This window comes from Simochromis diagramma, unplaced genomic scaffold (assembly GCF_900408965.1).
Source record: "Simochromis diagramma unplaced genomic scaffold, fSimDia1.1 OVJJ01000343.1, whole genome shotgun sequence".
Taxonomy (NCBI): domain Eukaryota; kingdom Metazoa; phylum Chordata; class Actinopteri; order Cichliformes; family Cichlidae; genus Simochromis; species Simochromis diagramma.
In genome coordinates this window covers 3,550,087-3,573,042 of record NW_024386831.1, presented here as the reverse complement: position 1 = coordinate 3,573,042, position 22,956 = coordinate 3,550,087, and the positions used below count along the sequence as shown (strand labels likewise).

Sequence of the window (22,956 nt, the reverse complement as noted above, 5' to 3'; positions counted from 1 at the left end):
TTCTACAGCAGTCTGAGGGACCCACAGAATAAAAAATGGGTAGAGAAGTCTAGCGAAACACGAGCAGCCCGGGGAACGATGACTAAAACCACATGCATCATGAATAATCTGTCATGAAATAACCTGAAATGAGTGACTTTGTGCATCTTCCTTTATGATAAAAGACTTTGATTTGCAAACTGTACATACAGTGTGTGTAAAACTGATGCCAATAAATCAGACTCATGCCTTCTGTCATTGAAGTGTTTCTGTGGCTGTTTAATAAGAGGAGACGCAATTTTGAGATATTTGTGGTTCACGATGACTTTAAAATTCCTGCCAAACAAAAACGCCCATCAGCAGGCCGAGGGACAAACGTTCAGAAATGAATTCCGGCCAGCTTTTGTCTGAAGAGCAAGATGTAAATAGACGTAAATCACAGAGTTCATCTGCCCGTCCAGAGCGAACACTCAGCACTGGAGGTCGTCCTGTCTGCTTGATGAGCTGCAGACTGCACTGATGAATGAGTCAAAGCCTTGATACTCATTTCTTAGGCAGGATTTATGGGCTCAGACTGTGCGAATGTGAGGCAGGTAGAGAAGATTAAAACAGACATGAGGTGTCCCATGCTGCAGTCTGGGATTTAAACAATAATCTGAAGCCCGATTTAAAAATTGTTTGAGTCCATGCAGCTCGATGGGGACAATTCAGTCGGAAAGCATTATCATTCCCAGGTGCCAGCCTGTGCTACCGAAGCAGGATTTCCTGGCAGTGCTGCAAACAGAACAGAGCACTTGACGTGAAATAAACGTGTTTACTTTGGAGAGTTTATATCTGAGCAGCAGCTTAGTGCTCTCATGCTGATAACTAAGGCACTTTGTAAAGTTACACAAGAACATTTTAGGTCATAAAAAATACCGTCCTCAACAATCAGTTCCTTTAAACACACCCAGTAAAAAACACACAGAATTTCATGTGACCAGCTCTTTTATTGCCCTCGGTTCCAGCACTGAATCCGACTCTGGTTGTTTCATAAATAATGCAGCTGCAGAGACCTAATGATGAGGGAAGTGATTTGATTTCCTCTGAACAAACATCGGGAAAATTATTAGAAAAAACAAAACATGCATTTCAGACGACTAAAACCAGATTTACTTTGCTAAATTATGCAGATACATTCAATATCAGCAGTAATTTATAGGTTTGTCTTCGAAGTATTGTTTGGATTTGTGTTAGAACACTTTATTAATTCCCTGTTATACCTAAAAACAACTACAGGTAGCATGTACACTGATCTGCCACAACATTAAAACCATTTTTCCAGTACCAGAGAATTTAGGGATATTCCAGAGCAGTGAAGATATTAGTAAATGTGTAATTAATAGTGGGGGGGAAAAGGTTTTTGCTTTAAGATGTTAATCAGACTTGACTGATGAGTCTTGGTAACCATTAACATTAAAAGAATTGAAATAACGCTTCAAAATAAATGCTCATATCTCACCTACAAGTGGCGAGACTTGATTCCAGAAGGACTGTACTCATATCAGCTCTGACTTATCAGAGGATTCAACTCCTGTGACCGGTGTTAGAATGGCCCATTGGGTCCAGTGGGTTGCCAGGTGGGGCCATAGACTGTATATAAAGATGGGCTTAGCTTCTGAAGTTAAAAACTTAAGCCGAAGCACCTTGACATTTTAACCTTTAATGCCCACAAGGGGGCGACTCCTATGGTGACAAACATGTCTTCTTCTTTTTTTAAAGATAGATGTTCATGAGGAAAAAAAAAACCAAAAATCAACTGCACGATTGATTTACAAAATCAAAAGATTTTCCTTAACAAGACATGGGTTAAATCACTAGTTTTAAGTCTTTATAAATGGCAGTAAACTTGATAGAAAAGCGCAGTATTAAGGTTTCAAAAAGAGGACTGTGCAAACCAGTGCATGATGTCATGGTGGGTATGCCCATCTTTAATATACAGTCTTTGTTTAGGGTCTCTGCGGACTGAGCTTTTTCCAACAAATTTGATCAATGCGAAAACGTTTAGGAAGCTGCACCTTGTCAGAGCAACATCAAAGGTTTCCCAGCACCGCACTGTAACAAGATGATCAATGTTATCCAGCGTTGAGGGGTTTTAAATGCTGCGGCCTGTATGAGATTAAACATTTGAGAGAAAAAAAAAAAAAAAAAAAAAAGGGAACAGGAAACAGGAAGCTGAGACGATATATGATCTGTATCAGAAGCTGTGACCGCGCTGCAGGACTACAGATGATACTGCTCCGTGTCACATCAACAAACATCCACAGGAAATGTAGTGAAGCACTCAGTGGTGAGATCATTATCCCCTCCCGTGTCCTTGTGCTAATGTAGCACTGCTGTTCTGATCCTTTAACATGCAGCACTGTAACATTACAACTGTACAAACTATGCAGAAAGACTCCACTGCAGAGCAACAGTGCACCAAACTGCCTGCTCCCTCTTCTGCCTGTGAGGATGACTCAGCTGTGGTGACATAGTCGTGATTTTTCTGTAAAGAATCACCAGAACAACTACTTATTCTACAGCAATAACACGGTTTATGAACAAGGGCTGACACGCTTCCATCCACAGCGGCACGCTCCTCCATAAAAGGATGGGGGGGGACAGGAAGTGGCCGGTTAGAGAAGGCTTAGCGGTGTGTTGTTTGAAGTTGGGAGGCAGCTGCTGACCAACTTCACAAAGTCAGGTCCTTCTCACCCAAGGAGGAAAAACACTGCTCCACCATCTGGTCGGACACCTCCTCCAGTGTTGATGGGTTCCACTTGGGATTCTGGTCTTTGTCAACTAGCACTAAAAACACAGAACATCGAGTTTAGTGATGCTAAGAGGAACAATAACTAACCCACAACCTTTAGAGGCGAGCATATACTTCTGCAGAGTGATCCGTGATTATAATAATCACTGCTCAGAATCCTTGCTAGTCCCAGTATATACTTTAAATCTGAACCAAAAAACCAAAGCTTATTTTAAAAAGGCTGATCTCCCCTTCAAGGTTGTCTTCGTGTGTACCTCAGGACCTCTTCCAGCAGGCCTGATTTTTCAGATCTCCCCCTGAAGCTCATAATTTGCCTTTGTGCATATGTGCATGAGCTAAGCGCCTTCAGCTGAGCTGGAGGAGATGCACCAGGAGACGACCTCAAAGAGGAGATCGGCACGGTTTAAATCAGGTAACGTTTTAATCTCTTTATCATTTTCATTTTACTTTAGTTTACTGATCCTACAGTGTTTATTATGTTTGGTAAATCTATGTAAAAATAAGTTACAAGACTAAGTTTCATACCCATCCTCTTCTGCTTTCGTGTCCCCTGTACTGCAGTGACTTACCGGCTCGAACGCCTTCATAGAAATCACAGCCCCTCTGCAACACAACACAAACAATGCCTTATCACTCCCTGAAACACATCATCAGAGCTGAAATGTGAAACCACCTTGGGTTTCAGACTTCACCGTGTTTGTTTTTACCATGCAGGCCTGGCTCAGTCGATACTCCATCACCAGCACGTCCTGCAGGCTCAGAGCTGCGCCCGCCTGCAGCTGCTTGAGGGTGATCTTCAGGGACGTGGGAGACATTTTGGACAGAGTCTAGAGGAAGAGCAGGAACCGTTTGTTTGTTTTACTCAGATTTGGCTTCATAGTATCAGAACAGTCACAATCTAGGACAAATCGTTCCTTCTGTGGATTGTAACAGCCCCAGCTGTTACTTATACACATATAAACCTCTCAATAATGCCAGGATTTAGTCAGTGACAGCCGAAAGAGAGAAGGAAACTTTTAAAAAGATCATCAGCTCATCATCGAAATGCCAAAAAAACCCAAGCTCTTTCCTCGTGCCCATGTCCAGACTCTACTTCCTTCTCACACGACAGCATTCAGAGAACATCCTTACATCCAGAAACAAAAATCACATCACAATTATTTCAACATGTAAATAAAGATTCATTAATAAAAACTGTTTTTTTTTGTTTGTTTGCTTTGGTCTTGCTGAAGGTGAGAAGATCAAGCTCATGACTTTCCTGGTGAACAGATTTAAGAAGCGGGGTGTGGTAGGTGAGGGAGGGAGGGTCATGTGACTCGTTTAATCTCGAGTGAAGTGGGACATCGCTTTTTAGGCTGTTTGAGGGAATTTTAGTGAATGAAGCCATGATAATTCACTCTGAAATCCCACTAAAGTGTCTTTAGCTCCAGCCAGCAGGGCAGGGTGATTAACCTCATTAAGTACTTATTCTCAGGTAACTACTAATTACCAAAATGCACAGCGGAGCCAAATAACACCCCGGCTTCATTCCAGCTCTGTCTGTGGGTTTATCGGAGGGTGGTGTTCACCATCAGCCTCTGTAAGAGTTCATGTTTTAAAGACAGCTGACTGTTGGAACAGAAGCAGCTGAACCGCACTCTACTTGAACTGAGCCGCAGAGGAGCAACGCACCTCAGTTTGTTTCTTAGCGAACTCGGAGCCGTCGGTCTTCAGGTTCTTCACAATGCCCTCCACACTGCTGGCGCTGAAGAGCCTGACAGGATTTAAAAGGACAAGAGACTGAAAATAAATAAAAGGCTGATAGTCTTTAAAAACAGAGCACAAAGAGATTAAAACCAGCACTGAAAGAGTGCATATAAGAGTACATATGGAGCCCTGAAAGCCGATTTCAGGAATACATTTCTGACTAAATACAGCGTTTCTGTAGATTTTCATTATCTGTCACCAACAAAAACAGACTCCAGCTCACCTCCTGAACCTAGTTTAAGTATATTTAGGAAGAAAGTCATGGCCCACCTGTCTATATCAGAGACGTGCTTTTTCAAGATGAAAGGCTTCTCAGCATCCAGACTGCTCTGTGGACAAAGAGCAGAAACAAAGAGTGAGATGCAGTAATGAAAATATACAGCTAGAGTCTAAGCCACATGTTTGTGTAAATGACTGGCTTCTTGGCTTCTAACCTGGCTCTGGTAGGAGTCTAGCACTCTGGAGACATCTTCAGCAGAGGGAGACTTCAAGTCCACGAGCTCCTTCTGCAGGTCTGGGATCTGTTTAATCCAAACGGAAAAAGTCAGTCTGCAGCTGATGTGTCGTTTATGATGTGTAGAAGTCTGACGTGTCAGCACATTCACCAAACATAGTTTTATCGTCTAATAAATAAACAGAATGTGAGGATTGTTATTCCCGACTAATGAAAAATTGAGGTTATGTTAACTCTGTTTCTAGTTTCTCCATCTCAGTCGTCCTTGATCGCTTCCTGTTTGACTTTGACATTTTTTTTGCGTGTATTGCTTTGTCTTTACTTTCTCCGTTTTTCCTTCTTTGCGATTGCCTGCCCTGCCCTCATCTTCACCGCCTCTTCCTGCAGTCTCTCAGCTTCTTCTTTCAGCTGCTCCCTTTGCTTCACAGCAGGTCATCTGCTTCCATCTCATTCTATCCCAAGCATCCTCCTCTGTCCCATCAACCTTCTGAATGTCCTCCTTCACTACACTGATGAACTTACACTGAGGCCTTCATCAGGCCGACCTCAAATAACTCAGATGATACTTAATCTGGAAGTCACCAATGCAATAAAGTCTAAACTATAAATAAAAACAGATGCTAAAACAGTACCTGAAAGTAAAATGGAAAAATCAATCTAACACTTCAATCGGTAAGCTACCCTCTTAATGAAATTTGACTATCAGACCCCACCGATAATCTTGTTTCTTTCCCCTTGTTCATGTCAGCTCATTGCTAACACTTTGTGCAGATTCCTCTTGTTTTATTTACTCAGATTCAGAATTTGTGTATTTTGGCTCTTCTTGCATCAGCTCATTACCTCCGAGTCCTCTCTCCTGTCTTATGTAACCCTTTGTCTTTTTGGTAAACTTCCACTGAGGTGAGATGTGTTTGTTTCTGCCAAAACCAAGGTTAGAGTCATAAACAACCTGCCGCCCACCGCTCTGACCTCATGCCAACAGCAAGAAAAACACAACTGGCCTCTGCGCCGGCCGGTGAATGCTGGCACCGTAAACAAGAGTGAGGCCTCCAGTGAATCAGCATCTGGCTTTCCAGTGCAGCTCTGACCTCACCCCCGCACTTCCAACACCTGAACTGAAAGCTCACACGGTACCTTCTTAGACTCCACAAAGTGAGTGGCAACCCCGGCTCTCTGCACATCCCGTCCTTTAAGTCGGAAGCCCGTCAAGGCAAGAAACAATCCCAACTTCCCCTGGAGCCTCGGCAGAAAATAGCCACCTCCCACATCAGGGAAAAGCCCTTTCAAAATAAAATGAAAAGCAGAGTTAATAACAGTTTGCACAGGTTTTTCATGAAAGCAGCATGCCTATTAATCAGTGACTTACACAAGCCAAGCAAGGGTTTTTATTATAATGACTTTTCCCTGAGAATAATCAATGGTTTTGTCCTAAAATATCATCCCCCCTCACTCTAAGACAATTTACACACGGTGGTATTCCAGCAAAAGGCCACTGGCACACTACAAAAGGCCAAATATGCAGCTTAGGAGAATTAATGATCATCATCACAATCTGCAGATTTAATCCGTTCGTTCTGTCCTTTCAATAATGTTTCCATTTGATTTCAATATTTCTGACAGGACGCAACAGTCCAGTGCTTACAGCGGGATCTGTAGTGTGGCGAGAGGGGGGGGGATTAGATAAGCTGACCTGATTCATAGCTGAAAATGTAATATTATAAATGTGGCAGATTATGGCTGTTGTTCAGAAGGCTGGTAGGGCCGAGTTAAATCTGTTAATCCTGCCTCGCGGGGGGTAACGGGGGTTACGGCGTGCTTGTGTGTGTAGATATAAAGATATGATGTAAGTACTGCTAGAGATGCTATTAATACAAAGACACAAGTTTTCCTGGGGGAATAATTAAGTAATCTCAGGCACTGACAGCTACAGCTAAATCACGCCCATGTGATGCTTCAATGTTTGTGAACCAGTGCATTTACAGGTTCATATGGAGCCTCGTGTTCACCCGCTTTTGATTACATGTCATGTTACGTGAAAATACGATAAGTACATTTTAAAAACAACAGAAACACATCTTCTCTGCTTTTTGCCAACGATCTGCTGGGACTGAGACAACACGCAGTTATTGCCTCGTTATTGCTTGTTTATCTTTGCTATGACTTGTTTATCATAATTTTGGGGGTAATAAAAAGAACTCACTTTTTCATAGTTCGGCTCTGTTCCTCATGTCTAACCATTTTTTCCCCTTCACACAGACGGAGGATGTCGTGATGACTTAAAGGTTAATGAGATTAATTCAATTAGACTGCAACAGAACATTTTATCCATCTAACAATCATATCCAGACTCCAAATTTTAATAAGTGGACACATCCTGTTGTTACAGCATAGCCTTTAATTCTACATCAGTAAATGTGCCCCTAATATGAGAACTACATCTCAAACATTTTAAGAGTTTACTGGCACTAAGTTTAAAGCTCCTGCAGCGTTTGAAACCCTGTCGTCTAACTCTGGAATACCACAGTGGAAAAAGCAAGATTCAGTCCACAGTGCGACTCTGGTTAAAGTAAAGCAGCACAGACGAGAAGCTCTTGAGAGGATTCCTCCCCAGGATCAGGTCTAAAATAAGCTTGTGGGGTCTATAAGGCAGCTGCATTCCAGTGAAAAAGGCAGAAAAAGCTCGTCCCTGATGGAAAATCACGCGGTGTGAAGTTCCTGATTACCCAGGGGACGTGCTGATAACGGCCATGCGGTGACCTGCAAGTCGAGAGCTTTTAGTAAAAACAATCGTGACAATGTTATGACCATGGCAGCTGGGAAGGGGATTAGGCGAGATTTTCTGCTTGTCCTCGCCAAAGTGATGGGAGAGATTCAAAGCTAGCAGGAGACTCAAGAAACTTAACGGTGAGGTTAAAATCAAATTATTCTGTGTGCCAATTCATGTGCAAGAGAGCACACCAAATGAAGAACTGACACTTTAAAACAGATCACATCCAGTGTAGAACATCTTTGCCCCATTATGGCCAATCCTGAGCATGGACGATTGAATTACTGGCCCATGTCCTCCCACTCCTTACTTTAGCCTAGCCTCTGACAAAACCCCAGACAAATATCAGAGCACATCGGCGGGAATCTCCTACTTTTTCTTGCTGCTACGCTCATTTCCTGTCCGCTAACAACATAATCTTCACCCTCCACCTCGCTCCAGACACCAGACCGACTCCACAGCGCTACACATCAGCAGAAGATTTATTATAAAGTCAGAGCCCAGAGTACTTCAGAATAATAAGCCTGACATGCTTATGTTTGTATGTGTGGGTGTCAAATGAAGAATGGCTTGAGCGTCCTTGGAAGTTTGCACGTATGAGGGAGCGAGTGCACGCAATCAATTTATCAGAACCTGAACAGACTCGGAAAAAATGAGCAGTGCCCACGCTGCAAAGCCCTTTCCTAATCCACTGACTCCAGGACCAACGTAATAAAACCTGCACAGAACGTCACAAAACACCCTGAGAACCTTTATGAAGACACTGACGACATTAACTGTTCGATCACTGCAACACAAACCCACTGTAACAAATACATTTACAGTCATATCACTGTGGAAACAGCTTATATGCATTCACAGCAACAGAGCTGTGGTAATCCCAGTGGATTTCATTGACAACATGCTAGTTCACGGTACAATGTCGACTGCATTTGTTGTCACAGATTTGTTACTAATCTCCTCAGCACCTCAGCAGATGACCATCTGTCCACTAGAGACAATTAGCGAGAGAGGAACCTACAAGTTTAGTGACTCAGTGGCCTTTTTCACTGGAGGACCTGCCTCACACTGCAACAGACAAAGATGTCCTACATGGTTCAGCTATGATGCTTTAAAAGATCTAACAGGTTAATGTAGCACTTTTTAGTTGGATCAGATCTTTTTCTGGCTCCATATCAGGACAGTGTAATCTATTATCTTTAAACATGCATGAAATAATTAAAGGATTTGACCTTCTACAACTCTTCAGCTGCTAACACACTGAGAGATGATTTTTGCCGAAGGATTAAAAGGATGTGATTTTTATGTTTGCTTCCAAAGACTGTAAAAAGATGGATGTAGGAATACGTTAAACCTGCACTCTTTCTAAAGGCCAGCAGAAGGCAAAAAGGCCTCTGGTTGTATACAAGTCGATGAGAAAACTGAAAGTTTCACTAGTTTCAGCTCATGCTGGATAAAATATGATAATTTTGTTTGACACCTACTGGAGTCAAAAAGGAGAATTATGCCAGCGAGGCTGGTGCAGGACATGTTACTAGGATGAACAGGATTAGAAATGAGCACATCAGAGGGACAGCTCAGGTTGAGCTGAGATGGTTTGGACATGTGCAGAGGAAGGATAGTGGATAATATGGAACTGCCAGGCAGGAAGAGAAGAGGAAGACCACAGAGAAAGTTCATGGATGTATAGGAGGAGGACACAAGTTTTCTCAGTTTTGCTAGAGTGGCTAAATTTAATGTAGCATTTCTTAAAACATATTTTTAGAAAGTTTAGTCAAGAAGTTTAGTAAACTCCTGACATCCACCTGCAGAGCATTGGCCTTTCCTGCTCTGTGACTGTTTGAAGTCCTGGATCTGTCTCTTCCCCTCTGGGTGATGCAGTGTGTTTGTTTCCCTATCTCCCTGGAGGCTCAGATAAAAAAAAAAAAAAAAGTTTGTGTGTCAGAAGGCAGCAACAGGAGTAGAACAACATACAGCCTGCTTTTCTATCACTGACATGTACGTCTTCCAGGAAAAGATGGAGAGCAGGAGGAGGAAAAGATGAATCATATATGGGAAAAGCAGCCGTTACTGACGACAGCTGCACCGCTGGATCACCTCTCAGTGGGCTCGACTCTTCTATATCAATCTTTTTTACACACAGAAAGTGATGTGCTGTCCAGCGAGTCCGCACACTTACCACTACTGTATTTAGCAAGTCCAACTAAGCAACCACAGCAACCCATTTAAGGGTTCCTGAACTACTTCCAATTTAAAATACACTATAACACTGCAGCTTCAGTCTCCTATGAATAATTTTCAAGTTTTTTAGTTGGCTTAGAAAAAGAAGCGCCACCAAACGCTGCAGTTCCTCTAATGCCCACTTGAGGCTCTCTACAAAAGTGACCCACTCCTCATAGACCCCCACGTTTAAAGGGAGCATAAAACAACATGTTACCGCCTGGTAGAACAACATGTACGAGGGTGATTCCTTTTAAATAATTATAATTCATGCTTCCTTTGCTTGACAGGTGGCACACCTGATTGCTGTCTGTTAGGCTTCTTATCATCTGTTCTAATCCCTGAACAGGACCTCTTGAACATTTCTGTGTTGGTGACTAATCTTCTGTCTCAGTGGTGTGAGCAATGTAACAACACCAGGGTCAACAAATGGCGCAAAAATCACAAAAAAAAAAAAAAAAGGTCACGTGATGGAGGGAATTTACCATGAACTCTTGGTGGCTGCAATTCGCTGAGATGCGACATCAACAGCATTACAGCAATAATAATAGAAAGGAACAAATCCAAGAATTTTGTATTTAAGGTAAATTATTTTATTAGTCTGTTAGCATTTATCATACCTCTGTGTTGCACCTATACAGTTCATGGATGGAGGCAGCTAATCAGCTAGCAATTCAAAATGTTCATTCTTTCTAATGGCCAGCAGGGGGCAGCACCCGGCTCTCTTACTCCATGTCCTTTCCTCCTGATTTATGGGTTCAGTCACTAGTTTCAGGTCAAACTGAACAAAGTTTGAAGTTAATTTTGCAAATTATGGTCAGAAGGGAAGATTACCCAGAGTATTTTCATTGGCTAACAACCTGTCAATCACAAGTCGCTGGCCAATGAGCATGCAGTGGCCTCAGTTTCTCAGTCAGACCCACACCGCTTGTTTATTCTGCTGTTAGCTCAGCACTTCACCCTCTTGTCCATGTTGAATTACTTTTGGCTCCAAAAAGACAAAATGGCAGCAGATAAACTGCAGCCCAAAAACAATTGGTGACATCCTCATCATCTTATCTACCGCCTTAAAAAGTTACAAAGACTAAATATTCCTATTTTTAGATTACTGAGCTTCTGTTTTCCAAACTGTCTGAAAAGGTCTTTTTGTGATTTGTACCATTGCTGAAGATTAAAGGCTTAAACGCTGGACTCACTTTTTCCACCCTGCCCATTTTAGCAGTTCATTTTCAACACTTATTTAGGAATGAGGTCATCAGCAAACTGCACTGAATGCAAATCACTCTTCTGCTCGTGTTTGGCTCCCCAGCTTCAAATGCAGACAGACCTTGTATGTGAACTGGGTCCAGCTTGAAATCATTGCTCCTACATAATTAATATTCTAGATATACACTCCCACTGATGTGGGCCAACCCTTGCCACTGAGCACTCCCTCAATCAGGCAGATCGCGGGCTTACCGATGGCAGTCTCTGGCATCGCAAACAGCGTCTTCTCAGTGGCCACTCGAAACCGTCCGTGAACTGAGAGACCCACGCCCTACAGGTATAAGAGAACACGTTTTAAAATAATTAGAGAAATAAAATAAAAGTCATATGATAGAATAGAGTAAAGTTAAAAAAAAAAAAAAAAGGAGGGATCAGTGTCATTAATGACCGTCACCTCTACAGAAAGCTGGAGACTCAGATGAAAATTGGCTGAAAAAAGTAAACCAGGTTAACCTGTCAAGAAAGAGTGTATGTGAGTGTGTGTGTGTGTGTGTGTGTGTGTGTGTGTGTGTGTGTGTGTGTGTGTGTGTGTGTGTGTGTGTGTTTAACTCATGCAGCTCCCAGCAGGGAGAGAGGTGAAGGCTAATGAGCAGTGTTGGCCAGAGGACATTTCCAGCACAGTAAGGATTGCATGTGTGTGATATTATAAGGTTGCCTTGGAAACAACATCCCCTTGCATACCTGAATGCATATGACCCTGCAGATAGGCAGGAAAATTACACTACCTGATTGTTCATTATAACTGAAGTACCTGTCAATTGGAAGCTTTTATTTTGAAGGTCAAATATATATATCTGCAATAACAGTGTTTGATGTTTAAAGAAAATATTGCTCAATCCCAAAAAAAAAAAAAAAAAAACTACACATAAAAATGTTTGCTGTGTAAAAGCTGCTGGTGTATCTCAGTTCATCCACATGCCGAGTGTCTGTTGGTGGCGGGTTATGGCGTTTGCTGTTGTAACGTTCAGGCTTCAACGCTCTCGCCTCTCACTCACTTTGTGAATTGTGTGTAATTAGACAAAGGAAGGAGTAAATGGCTCTTACAGGGGTGGATTTTACCCCAAACTACAATCTTTTCTCAACTCTAACTGGTTAGTTTTTATTACCTGAGCTTGATCATCAACTGATCAATTAAAAAAGCAACATCAAGTGCAAAACACCACAGAGTCCAGTCTGCTGTGTTCCGTTTAAAATCGGATATCAGAAATCCTGAGGTCTCAGTCCGAATTTACAACTGGATCACTTCTTAAAATCTGACACTCTACTCAAAAAGTTGGAGAAGCCAAACCAACGCTGACTTTGTTGATGAATTGTTGAATGGCTCTAGCTTGGCACGGAGAAAGCTTTACTGGAACATGTTCAAGTTGGGTGTGACATCACTCCCAGCTCTGACATCCAAAGTTAAAAAGATTACGGCATAATGCGACTGCCATCACTTCAACCTCTTAATGCGGACTTTGTCAGGATCGTCACCTCTTGGCGGCCAGTACTTCCACAGTAGCTCTGTCAAAGTGCCAACGCCAAAAATGACACGACGTGTGAGAACGCGTCGATCCACAACATACAAAACTGTAATTTATGTGAACAGCAACAATAAAAAAAAAGATATAAAAACAGGAAGCGATACACAAACCCTCAAAATCAGGATTATTTAACTTGAGGACCCACTCGCTCCATTATCATGATGGAAACCTTTAGCAGTGGACTCCCCAAATTAAAAGACCCCCATTGATAAATTCAGGGATCTGGCTTAATGAGTTTGGGTTTGAATGTGTAGCAGACTCTGTGTACACAGTTCTTCTGCTCTCATTACACCAGTGTATTAATACAACCCACAATCCTGACTTTATGAATGTGGGCTTTATGATTACACTCGTGGCTTTTCATCAATAAAAATAGTTTAAATCTGTGTGACATTTAACCGATGCCAACATCCTGTGATGTGTCGGGGAGTCGATGTAACGCAGACCAACATTCGTTGTTAACTAACCACCAGTAATTATTAATTAAACCACAGAACTGGTGTCACAATACAGTCTAATAAGGGCCAACCTTTTTTTCAGTGTCTGAAGATTCTATATATAAAGGATCATGTTTGAATAACAGATATAAATTTAATCTCACATAATTCACATGGCACTCCAACCTCTCGTCCAAATTGGTACAAAAACAATTTGGTGGTGTAGAGAAACCAGCGGGTAGCATCACTGTAGCAACACCAAAGTCTTCCTATAAGCAAATCTTCACACCTTTTTTACCTGACAATTATATGATGTAATTCTTTGAATGTCGGGATGGATCTGTTATTACTGCAGCCTGTACAAAATCCAGCAGCTCGTCTTTAGACAGGAATGAAATGCCATTGGTCACATCTTCACGTGTTCATGTTTTTAAAGAGTCTCGCTGGTTTGGCGCCACCCTACTTAAGAGACCTTTTACAGGTTTGTGGTTTTTATTGTGTATTTTCGGGTATATTCATAGTCTGCTTAATGACTCTTGTGTATAATGTATGCATGTATGTATTTTGTACAGCCTGTGCAGCATTTTGGTCAGCTGAGGTTCTTTTAAATGTGGTACAGAAATAAACTAAATTAAAGGCATGTACATACAGAAAAATAAGGTTTTTCAGCTTTTTCCCTGCACAAGTTACAGTCCTACTATTCCCTTGTGAATCAATGTAGCAACATGACTGGCTGATATTTCCTCTTTCAATTGATGGCACCATCCAGCATCTTAACATTTCAGAATTGTCCGTCTGATTTCTATTCGGGAGTTTATTTCTTTATTTTTTGGCACCTTGTTGTCTCCTCTTACTGTATATGCACTCTATGAGTCAGCACTACTAAAGATCAATCATGCTGTCATTTAGTGCAAAGTAAAGGTTGTTACCTGCTGAGGGATCAATCACAGCCAAAACAACAGCAGCTGATTGATTACAGCTGACAAACTGTCTTTATCTTGATCTCAGCGATCAGCAAAAGAGTGCAGAGCTGGACAGCAGCGCTGCTGGATCCGCCTCACAGCAGAGAGATAAACGACCACAGGGGAATAAAAATATCTGATCACTGGAGACTAAACAGGCCTCTGCCAAGAGAAGTTGCTCCTCTGGAAGACCCAGAACCCAAAAACCTTTAAAAAAACACCATTGGGGACACAGGCCTTTGCATTCATTTCATGATGACATTTCAAAAAAAAAAAAGTTAAGGATGGATTTACATGAGAATTTTTCCAGAAGTGAGGCTTTGCCCCACTCAGAAGTGGGTCATTCATTATAAATATACTGAATTTTAAAAAGTTCCCACCAGACCCCGTCAAGCTGAGTTTTTTTTCTATGCATGCAAAATTTTACTGTCATACTATGAATATTTTCAAACTTTCAGGTCTTCAAAGTACATACAGGTAAGCTGAAATTTTGCACCTTCTTCCAAGCATTTTATCAGAGACACCGACATGCAAACCCTGTGAGATCCAAACTTGCTCAGGACCTACAATGGTTTGATCGATGTGATACAGCTAAACTTCCAGTGCTTGTTTCTGTTCCTCCGCATCACAGACATTAAAAGTGGTGATGTTTATCCAAACTCTCTATGTTTATACACAATCCTTCATTTAATCGTGGGTAATTATTAATCTCTGGCTCTTTTATCCAGTATCCCCTGCCCTTCCCTGATCCTAGTTATACCGGATGTAAAACAAACAAGAGTGGTTGCGGTTTGCAGTTGTAGCATCTATTCTCATGGCGATGTGTTCGTAAGAACTCTGTGCAGTTTAACTTTTACTTCCATCTACAGCTGTGGAAGCTATATGAACCTTCAAGTGTAAACTATGCTCTTTAACTGGCACCTTTTATTACATGTTATGGGAATGACTACTTTGTGGAAACAGTCTGGTTTGTAAAAGCCATAAATGTGTTTTTGGATGGCAACAACAGTTGCTCACTTTTATCTCGAGTTGTCCATCGCATGTATCTATGGGTCCTAAAGACAACACGTTTAAACTTTGGGCTCAAAAGGTGGAGAGGGCTTACGTACTGAAAGACCCCACCTCCTATTCTTTTCATACCTCTCCATTCATCTCCTCCAGGCCTCCTTTCTTTGGGGTTTGTGTTTGTTTGCTTAATCTGTGTGAAGCTCTTTGGTTTCACTGTTTCCATGTTGATGTTTGTTACAAATGTAATTACAAAAATAAATAGAATTTACATTTCAACAAACGAGCGAGTGCTCCTCTCATCTGCATCTATTTTTAGTAACCAGATGAGTCATGTAAAGTGACGTGACCTTGAACTGTACGATTGATGTACCCAGTGTTGAGATTTAAATATATATTGCAATGCTTATTTGCTGATTATATTGTTTTATGTATAAAAGAGGGCCAGCTTTGAGACTAGGTCACAGGCTGACAGGAAACTGCATGTTTTTTGTAGAGTATGAGCAACAGACAGAGTGAAACTAAGTTCAGACAGGTTGCCCTGGCAAAAGACCTCAGAAAGGGGAAGTTATTCCAAGCTGCACAGGAAGTTTTAGTGCACAGGCATATTAATAAATCGGACACAGAAAAGAGGAACTGAGTAGAAGGAGTTTGTTTGTAATGAAACTGTGTGTGTCACGTGTGACGTGTGTGACGTCTGAGGTAACAAAATAACACCATATAAGACACATGTTGAGCTTGTAATGTTAGAGATCCTGCAACTGGCGTTTGGGCTGTGCAGGGGTCTCTCTCTTCCGTAAGATGATTGAATTAAAAGAAATATAAATGTTTTGACTACTATGAGTCGGGTTTTTCTCCATTCTATCATGGGGATAAAAAAAAAAAAAAAAAACGGGTTTTAATACGAGTAAATCACGGTATCAAATTCAGCCAAAGGGCAGAAATAACATAACCTGAAAATAACTGTGGGAAAGCTTGCTTCTTTTAAGAAGAAAGAGAAAGACAAATGAGAAAAAGAAGGATGGCTGAAAGCAGCCTGTGGAACAAGAGGCCGTTTAATCACATTACTCGAGTTTCACCATAAAAGTAGTGGAATACTGCGAAGCGCTGGTGTAGAGCCTTATAAGAACATGTCTCCAGATCCTCCTGTAAACAACGCCAATTTGTCAGCAGACGAGCGTGTTTACAACTTAAAAATTTACAACTTGGCTGGTGAAGCTTAGAGTGCTGATGATTGTGGAGGCATTCCTGAAGCCCTCTTTAGGATATCTGGGTTATTATGACGTAGTTGTCACACAAATTTGGCTTTGCATAATCAGAAATCAGTAGGTGAGACTGTGAGTGAGAGTGGAAAGTCTGTCACTTACACACCAAGTGACAGATGTCTGTTTGGACACAACGGTTGAGTTACTCTCCACATCGCTCTCACTCACAGAATTCCCCTTTAAAACAACTACACAGGCTCTGGATGGAAAACGAAAACCTTAAAACAGATTAAAAACCTTGTAGGCACTCCTTTCATGAGGCTATCAGGAAAAATGTAAACAGGAACTCTTTACTCCAAGGAGACAGAGATCAGAGTCATGCAGCTCTGGGCAAATATCTATCAAACGGGCAGCATTTCCCTTTACGAGCCATCTTAAATACAGAGTGTACTCACTATGTAAATGTTTGAAATCTAAAGTGCAAGCACAGAAGGACAGGGACGCAGTGTCTGCTCAAACAAAGCACGGTGGATTAATAAGGAGCATTCACAGAGCTTAATTCAGTGGACTTTAAACAAGGTGAGCGTTGACTGATGTGCGTGAGATGTGATGGGATAATCAAACAGTTTGTCTCTGACTGCTATCTGACCTGCCTTTTACTCCCTGGTGGTTTGTTATCGCTAATGTAATAAGAAAATATGTTCTTTGTGGGGGTTCTGCCCTGAGCTTGGAGCAGATCTGGGATCAGGGGCCTCTTGGACTTGTCCTTATATAGAGCTGCCCCTTTCCATCCAGTTATGCGCATTAAACAGCAACCACCCTCAGGATGGTTTGCTCCGACATTAGTGTCGCCTCAGTGCTGACGTGACACATTGAAGAGGTCGACTTCAAATCGCTTTAGTTCCAGAGACATAACTCATCACACAGAAGTGATTTCTCTGTGTGGAAATCACACGATTCAACAAACATCACAGTTTTTGATGGGCTGATGACCAGAGCTGACTTCCAAAAACCACACAATGCAGCACGCATGAGATCCATCCAGCATTTTACTTCATGCTGTTGTTCTGACACACAAATTACAGCTTCTGTCAGTCTTGGATAACATCATCATCATCGTGGCTGTCTAAACACAGAGCAGGCCAGGAAACAAGATGATTTCTGGTTCACAGCTCTGGGGATTCATCTTCCTGTAAAATGTACTCCATAAAAGTGGAAGCAAGGTGTTACAACCTCAACATAATAATGCTTGGAAACCCAGGGGCCACTTTCATGACGTTTACTGACCACTTTCAGAAACATCCACAGTTAGCCACAACACATACAGGAACCTGTTTCCCACATGACATTCTGATGGGGAAAACCCTGAAAAACCTCTGAAGGTTCCGGGGTGTAAGGCCCCCAAACATACATTAACACCAATACTCTCTACAGCACAAGCAATATTTATTTATGTAGTTTATAAAAGTGCTTTACAGAAAATAATCTGAGATAATGATAAATTTAGAAAGTGGGTAAAAGAAAAAAACAAACAAACATTCAGACAAAGACTGTTCAATGCTCTGTATGTGAAGCTGAGGATTTTAAACTGGCACCAAGTAATCTAGTGAGCCAGTGAAGGGACATGAGCAAATCAGGGGACCGTCTGTTGGAGCTACTAAGGTGATTTAGGGCAGATTTACTGAGCTCTTCAACAGAAACTATAAATCTTAATTTAATAACATTTCTCAGGTGAAAAACTGGATATCAGCAGCAAATAAGTGCTAATATTAAATTTCCTGTCCCAAAGACAGCAGATATAAAATGAATAAGAGGGGACCCAGGTCTGAGCCCTGTGGGACACCACAGGAAAAGAAAAAAAAAAGGGGTTTAGTAGAAAAACCTGCAGAAAGGCTGAGAATCTACTTGTTGAAGTCAAAACCAAATGTTTTCCAGATGGTTTTGACCAAAACAGAGCTAAAAGGAGGAGTTTGGGCAAGTCAGTCCCATCTCAAGGTCCACTGAAACTTTGCATCTGTAGTTACAGACAGGACTAAGATGTCTTCCGCTCCCACAGTTTTATTCGACGTTGCTTTTCCAGTGATTTGATTCTTGTTGTTAATTCTCCTTTAGCAGTTTTTCTTTTCATGCTAATGAGGTTTTATGTTAATTACAACAATAAAGTTCTCGATCCAAAATTAAACGCTGTTTAGCGTCTGATGAATCTGACTGAAAGAGTGTTTGTTGAATAAATTCTGGAAAGACCGGCAAGACAAACACCAGCACATTTTCTCTGCTTGTTATGTCTCCCGTTATCCATGACTGTAATCTGTTTTCACTCCCAATGTAACTGGGATCACTGACATAATGCATTCCCTAACCCTAACCTCACCTCAGAGTGGGTCTGTTGTGTTATTTTCCTTATTTTCTGTTCTGTTGGTGGATGCTAGAACCAGTTTGAAAGGTTTTGAAAGGTTTATTTTAAGTATTGCCTGTGTATGATGTAAGATAGATTTAATATTTTCATTTCAGACTAAGAAACTCCACCCTTATTTAAACCTACCGATTATGAGGGGTAGCCAATCAGAACAAAGCTAGCTTACTGGGGGAGAGGCTAAAAAAAAAGCACCAAAGGCCAAATTAACCCTTGCTCCACTTTGAGGATCCACTGCTACTTATATTTACAGAGAAGCACTGGATTTCTGTACTGTAGGTACTTCCCAGCCTCCAACCTGGATCTTCTGCTTGTAAGGTGAATGTGTTAACCACTACACTTTCAAAATGCAAACACAGGTGCATGAATATGAACTCTCGCTACCTGGTATCTCCATCAATATACTGTAATTAATAACAGGCCTCCTTTAATGAAAAAACTAAGTCCTAATTATCAAACTTCCCCCTAAATATGTGAAGAGCAGCCTTAATGCCCTTTCACCAGTCGTTTCAGACCTAAACTGGTCCTTACAACAGTAGCAAAGCACGCCCACACATATGCACACAGACAAGGTCGTGATGACTAATGAGCCAGTGGGATACTGGCTGCTGTGAGTGACCTCGGTGACACCTCAGGAGTGACATCACCATCAAGGTCACATCAGAGATTCAAGCCTCACAGCATCTCCTGTAACCAGGTGAGTTGAACAGTTACACAGCAGACAAACGTGCATGTGTGCAGCTCTGCATGTATGACACTACACTAAAAGTACCAGTTCATATTCCACCCAAATCTGACACCTGGAGGGAAAGACTAGTGGCAGCAACAATGATTTGTCACTTTACATCTCATCCAATCAGAGGCCACCTTGCCACTGGCAGCAGGTAACAGGAGCAGATAAATCTCCACTGACACCTACTGGCAGACTTTCACATAACATTTCATGAGAAAAACAAAAAAACAAAAAACGTTTTTCATGCCTACAATTCATGCCAGTAATGGCAAACAGTATCCATCCTGAACTTTATAATACAGGATAAAAACTCAAACTCACCCCTCCCATTGTTATGCCATCAATAAGGGCGATATACGGCTTCCGGTACGATCCTTGAAAGAAGAAATAAAATGTATAAGAACAATGTGAAGCTGCCAGAGTGTTTGGATAAGTGAATGAAAACAGACAGGTAACATTTTTATTAAACAAAATAAATAAATAGATACATACATAAAATTAAATTAAATTAAATTAAATTAAATAAAATACATACCAATAGCATTGTTCAGAATATATTCCTCACGAAAGAAGTCCTGGGCAAGAGAGTCTCCGACCTTCCCGGCCTCTGTTACAGCTGAGAGGGGAAAAAAAAATAAGATAAAAACAGTAATCGGTCACACAGGTCAACATAAAAACTCATCTGAAACTGATACCTGAACCTTGAAGGCAGCTTGCTTACCTCTAATGTCTCCACCTGCACAAAAAGCTTTGTCACCTGCTCCTTTAATGATCACGATGTCCGTTTCATTGTCGCTTTCCCATTTCTAGATTCCCAAACAAGGCAAAACACAGTTTTTGTTTACAGGAAATCTTCCTTTATTCAAAAACCTGCCTTAAAGTTATCGTTATTAAGTTATAGAGACTGCATGAGCAGCTACATCTGTGGTTTAAAAGAGTGTGAAAAGGGGTCTTTGTACAAAAATACAACCAAACATCTTCAGGACAGGTGAACCTGACAGATCTTTCACAATGTCGAACTACACATCGGTAAAAAATGAAAGGAAAAGAAAAAACCTGTGCTCAGTGTGCTTCTTCAGTATTTGTTTATCCAAGTTTCTGGAATGCTACTGGAAGGATGAACACTACTTCTTCTTTTGTTACTTCCTTTAGGGGTTGCTGCAGTGTGTTATCTGCCTCCCTACCATCCTCCTCTGTCCCACATGACCACCTCCTTCACTACATCCATGAATATCCTTTGAAGTCTTCCACTTTTCTTCCTTTCTTTCAGCTCTTTATTAAACATTATTTGTCCAGTATATCTACTATCCCTCCTCTGCACATGTCCAAACCATCTCAGCTTTGCTTTTCAGACTGTCCCCAAACTGCCCAGCTCCCACATTCTCAGTTTGAGACTGACATCATGGAGATATTTGCTCCATAATAAGGAAATAATGACATCCCACAGCCCGCTGATAGCCTCATTTCATCCGTTTTTCCTTTTCATCCCTGTGAGTTGTTCATGCTGTAGATATAAAGAAGTGGTTGCGGTACTTTAGCATCTACGGAAGAAGAGTAAGTATTAACGGAGTAACTGTTCTGTTTTGGGAGTTTAGATGACAGGAAATTTCAAACATCTCAACAAAAATCAGCTCACTGAGCCCCTCTTTGATCGCTCAGGACCTGGTGGTGCATGGACAAGGAAAGGTCAAGATTTTTCTTTTAATTCGTCACATACCAGATTTTGATACTACATACCTTGAGCTGGGGGTAGATTTGCCGGATCATGGTAAGGTTGAGGGCATTCAGGACTTTGGGTCTGTTCATGGTGATCACACCGGTTCTGCCCACCTTCTCCAGGAGAACCTCCGGTTCTGCATGACTCGACATCTGTAGAACAGAGACAGGAAACCTCTATAGAAATATCTCAAAAACACTGAAAAACAAACACATTTCAACATCCACTCATCCAGGTAATGAGGAAGCAGCACAACCAAATGTTGGGGATCAGGATCCAGGAGGCTCCCTGATGCCCAACACTCTTCAAATCCTTATAGTGTGGAGGAGTAGTGGCTCTACTCTGATCGGACTCCTCAATCATTTAAACAAATCAGGACGGCGCAGTTGGTTCAACCCTGCAGATTCTGCTGCACAGCCTCTTAACAGGTAATGGACCCCAGACTGACAGCAGTACTTGGCTCTGATTTTAGAGAAGTTCAGTACAGCTGTGAACCCATGGTGCAGCTCAACTTGCTGCTGTTACCTTAAACTCAGCTTGGATGTGATTTGGGGATGGCTGGGATTTAAAGCGATCACCTTTTGTGTTTGCTGGCCCTATTTTTTATTCTTGTTGCTTAAAAAAATTACTCTGGGTGATTTTCCTTTGAAGGCTGAAACCTGTACACTCTTCAGCAGTTGGTTCTCCTCGTTTTTGCCAGCAGATACTTGTTTGTGTTGTGTTGTTGCTCATTACTAGTTTAAGTTTTTTTTAAACTCAATGACATCAAAACAAATTTTTCTCTTGCACCTTCCCTCCAGCTTATCCTGCAAACTTACGGTTCTCCCCTTTAAACGAGCCAAGCTAAAGGCCATCATCACTTCAATAGAGGGAAGAGTCAATGTATGAAGGTTACTGATAGGTATGACTAATGATTAAAACTGATAAGGTTTTATTGATACCAATGCCATTACTTATTGATCCAGTTCCCTCACTAATTTATTTATGATTTATTACTCCAGTAACCCCCAGTGTTTCCAACATGAACCAGAAGAAAGATGTAGTAAACTCAGCAGGGAAGCAGATTCTGTGTTCCTGCGCATGTCTGATGTGAGTGAAATAATCAGAGGAGGCAGTGGACCATGCTGCTGCTACAACTTCTCACCATGTGAGCCTGGATTCGCTGCAGCCTGCAGAGGGACCTCAGTCTGGAGGAAACAGCAAACACACGGAGCATTGATGACGTTAATAAGCAGATCTGAATTAACTGGTTCAACTTACACCGCGGGGTAGCAGATACCCCGGCTACAAACACACAACCAGTCCCAGCAGGTGAGTGCAGGAAATCAGCTGACAGCCTTATATTGGTGAACAAACCTGCTGGGTCACTTTAGTGTATCTACTTGTGCCGTCCATAGCTCGTTTATGAGCAGAGACGGTCATTTAAATGTGCCAGAGGAAAAACAAGCCGGCTGCACCTCCCAGGTGAGGCTCGTACCTGTACGCAGACGTCAGGACCGTCAGGGACATGATGATTTTTGACCTGTGCCGCGGGGTCAATAGCAGAACCTCTACAGCCTCGAGTTTCTACGTTTACTTCCTGGAAGCGGGGATGAGCTCCCGCTGATTGGTGGGTGTCGGTGACGCCAGAGCGTCTCTCCGCGGTGTGTTTGTGCCACACCGCCACCTGCTGGCGAGTGAAGATGATACACACACATATTTATTACAGACTCAAAGGCCCAGATTAAGAGAAACA

At 41.8% G+C, this 22,956-nt stretch overlaps 1 protein-coding gene across 2 annotated transcripts; it reads right to left on the bottom strand.

Moving 5' to 3' along the window:
* Nucleotides 1–948: 948 nt before the first annotated feature.
* hibch (3-hydroxyisobutyryl-CoA hydrolase) lies at nt 949–22,862 on the bottom strand. Of its 2 annotated transcripts, none has more exons than XM_040027545.1 (14): nt 22,699–22,862; nt 22,366–22,408; nt 21,242–21,373; nt 20,226–20,310; nt 20,040–20,120; nt 19,826–19,878; nt 11,419–11,497; nt 6,108–6,253; nt 4,954–5,040; nt 4,790–4,848; nt 4,445–4,526; nt 3,481–3,600; nt 3,343–3,376; nt 949–2,808 (listed from the first exon to the last, which is right to left on the bottom strand). In XM_040027545.1, the coding sequence occupies exons 1-14, from the start codon at nt 22,728–22,730 to the stop codon at nt 2,693–2,695; spliced, it is 1,149 nt and encodes a 382-aa protein (XP_039883479.1). In that variant the 5' UTR covers nt 22,731–22,862; the 3' UTR covers nt 949–2,692. The 2 variants fall into 2 exon arrangements, with proteins under 2 accessions (XP_039883479.1, XP_039883480.1); XM_040027546.1 differs by lacking the exon at nt 22,699–22,862 and adding an exon at nt 22,578–22,691.
* Nucleotides 22,863–22,956: the final 94 nt, after the last annotated feature.

What these genes read in the sequence shown, in the direction of transcription:
- hibch (XM_040027545.1), bottom strand. Translation starts at nt 22,730, where the DNA reads ATGTCCCTGACGGTCCTGACGTCTGCGTACAG. An exon ending in AAATCTACCCCCAGCTCAAG is followed by an intron (nt 20,311 to 21,241) that starts GTATGTAGTATC and finishes TTGGGAATCTAG; the next exon opens with AAATGGGAAAGCGACAATGA. An exon ending in TGCAGGTGGAGACATTAGAG is followed by an intron (nt 20,121 to 20,225) that starts GTAAGCAAGCTG and finishes TTCCCCTCTCAG; the next exon opens with CTGTAACAGAGGCCGGGAAG.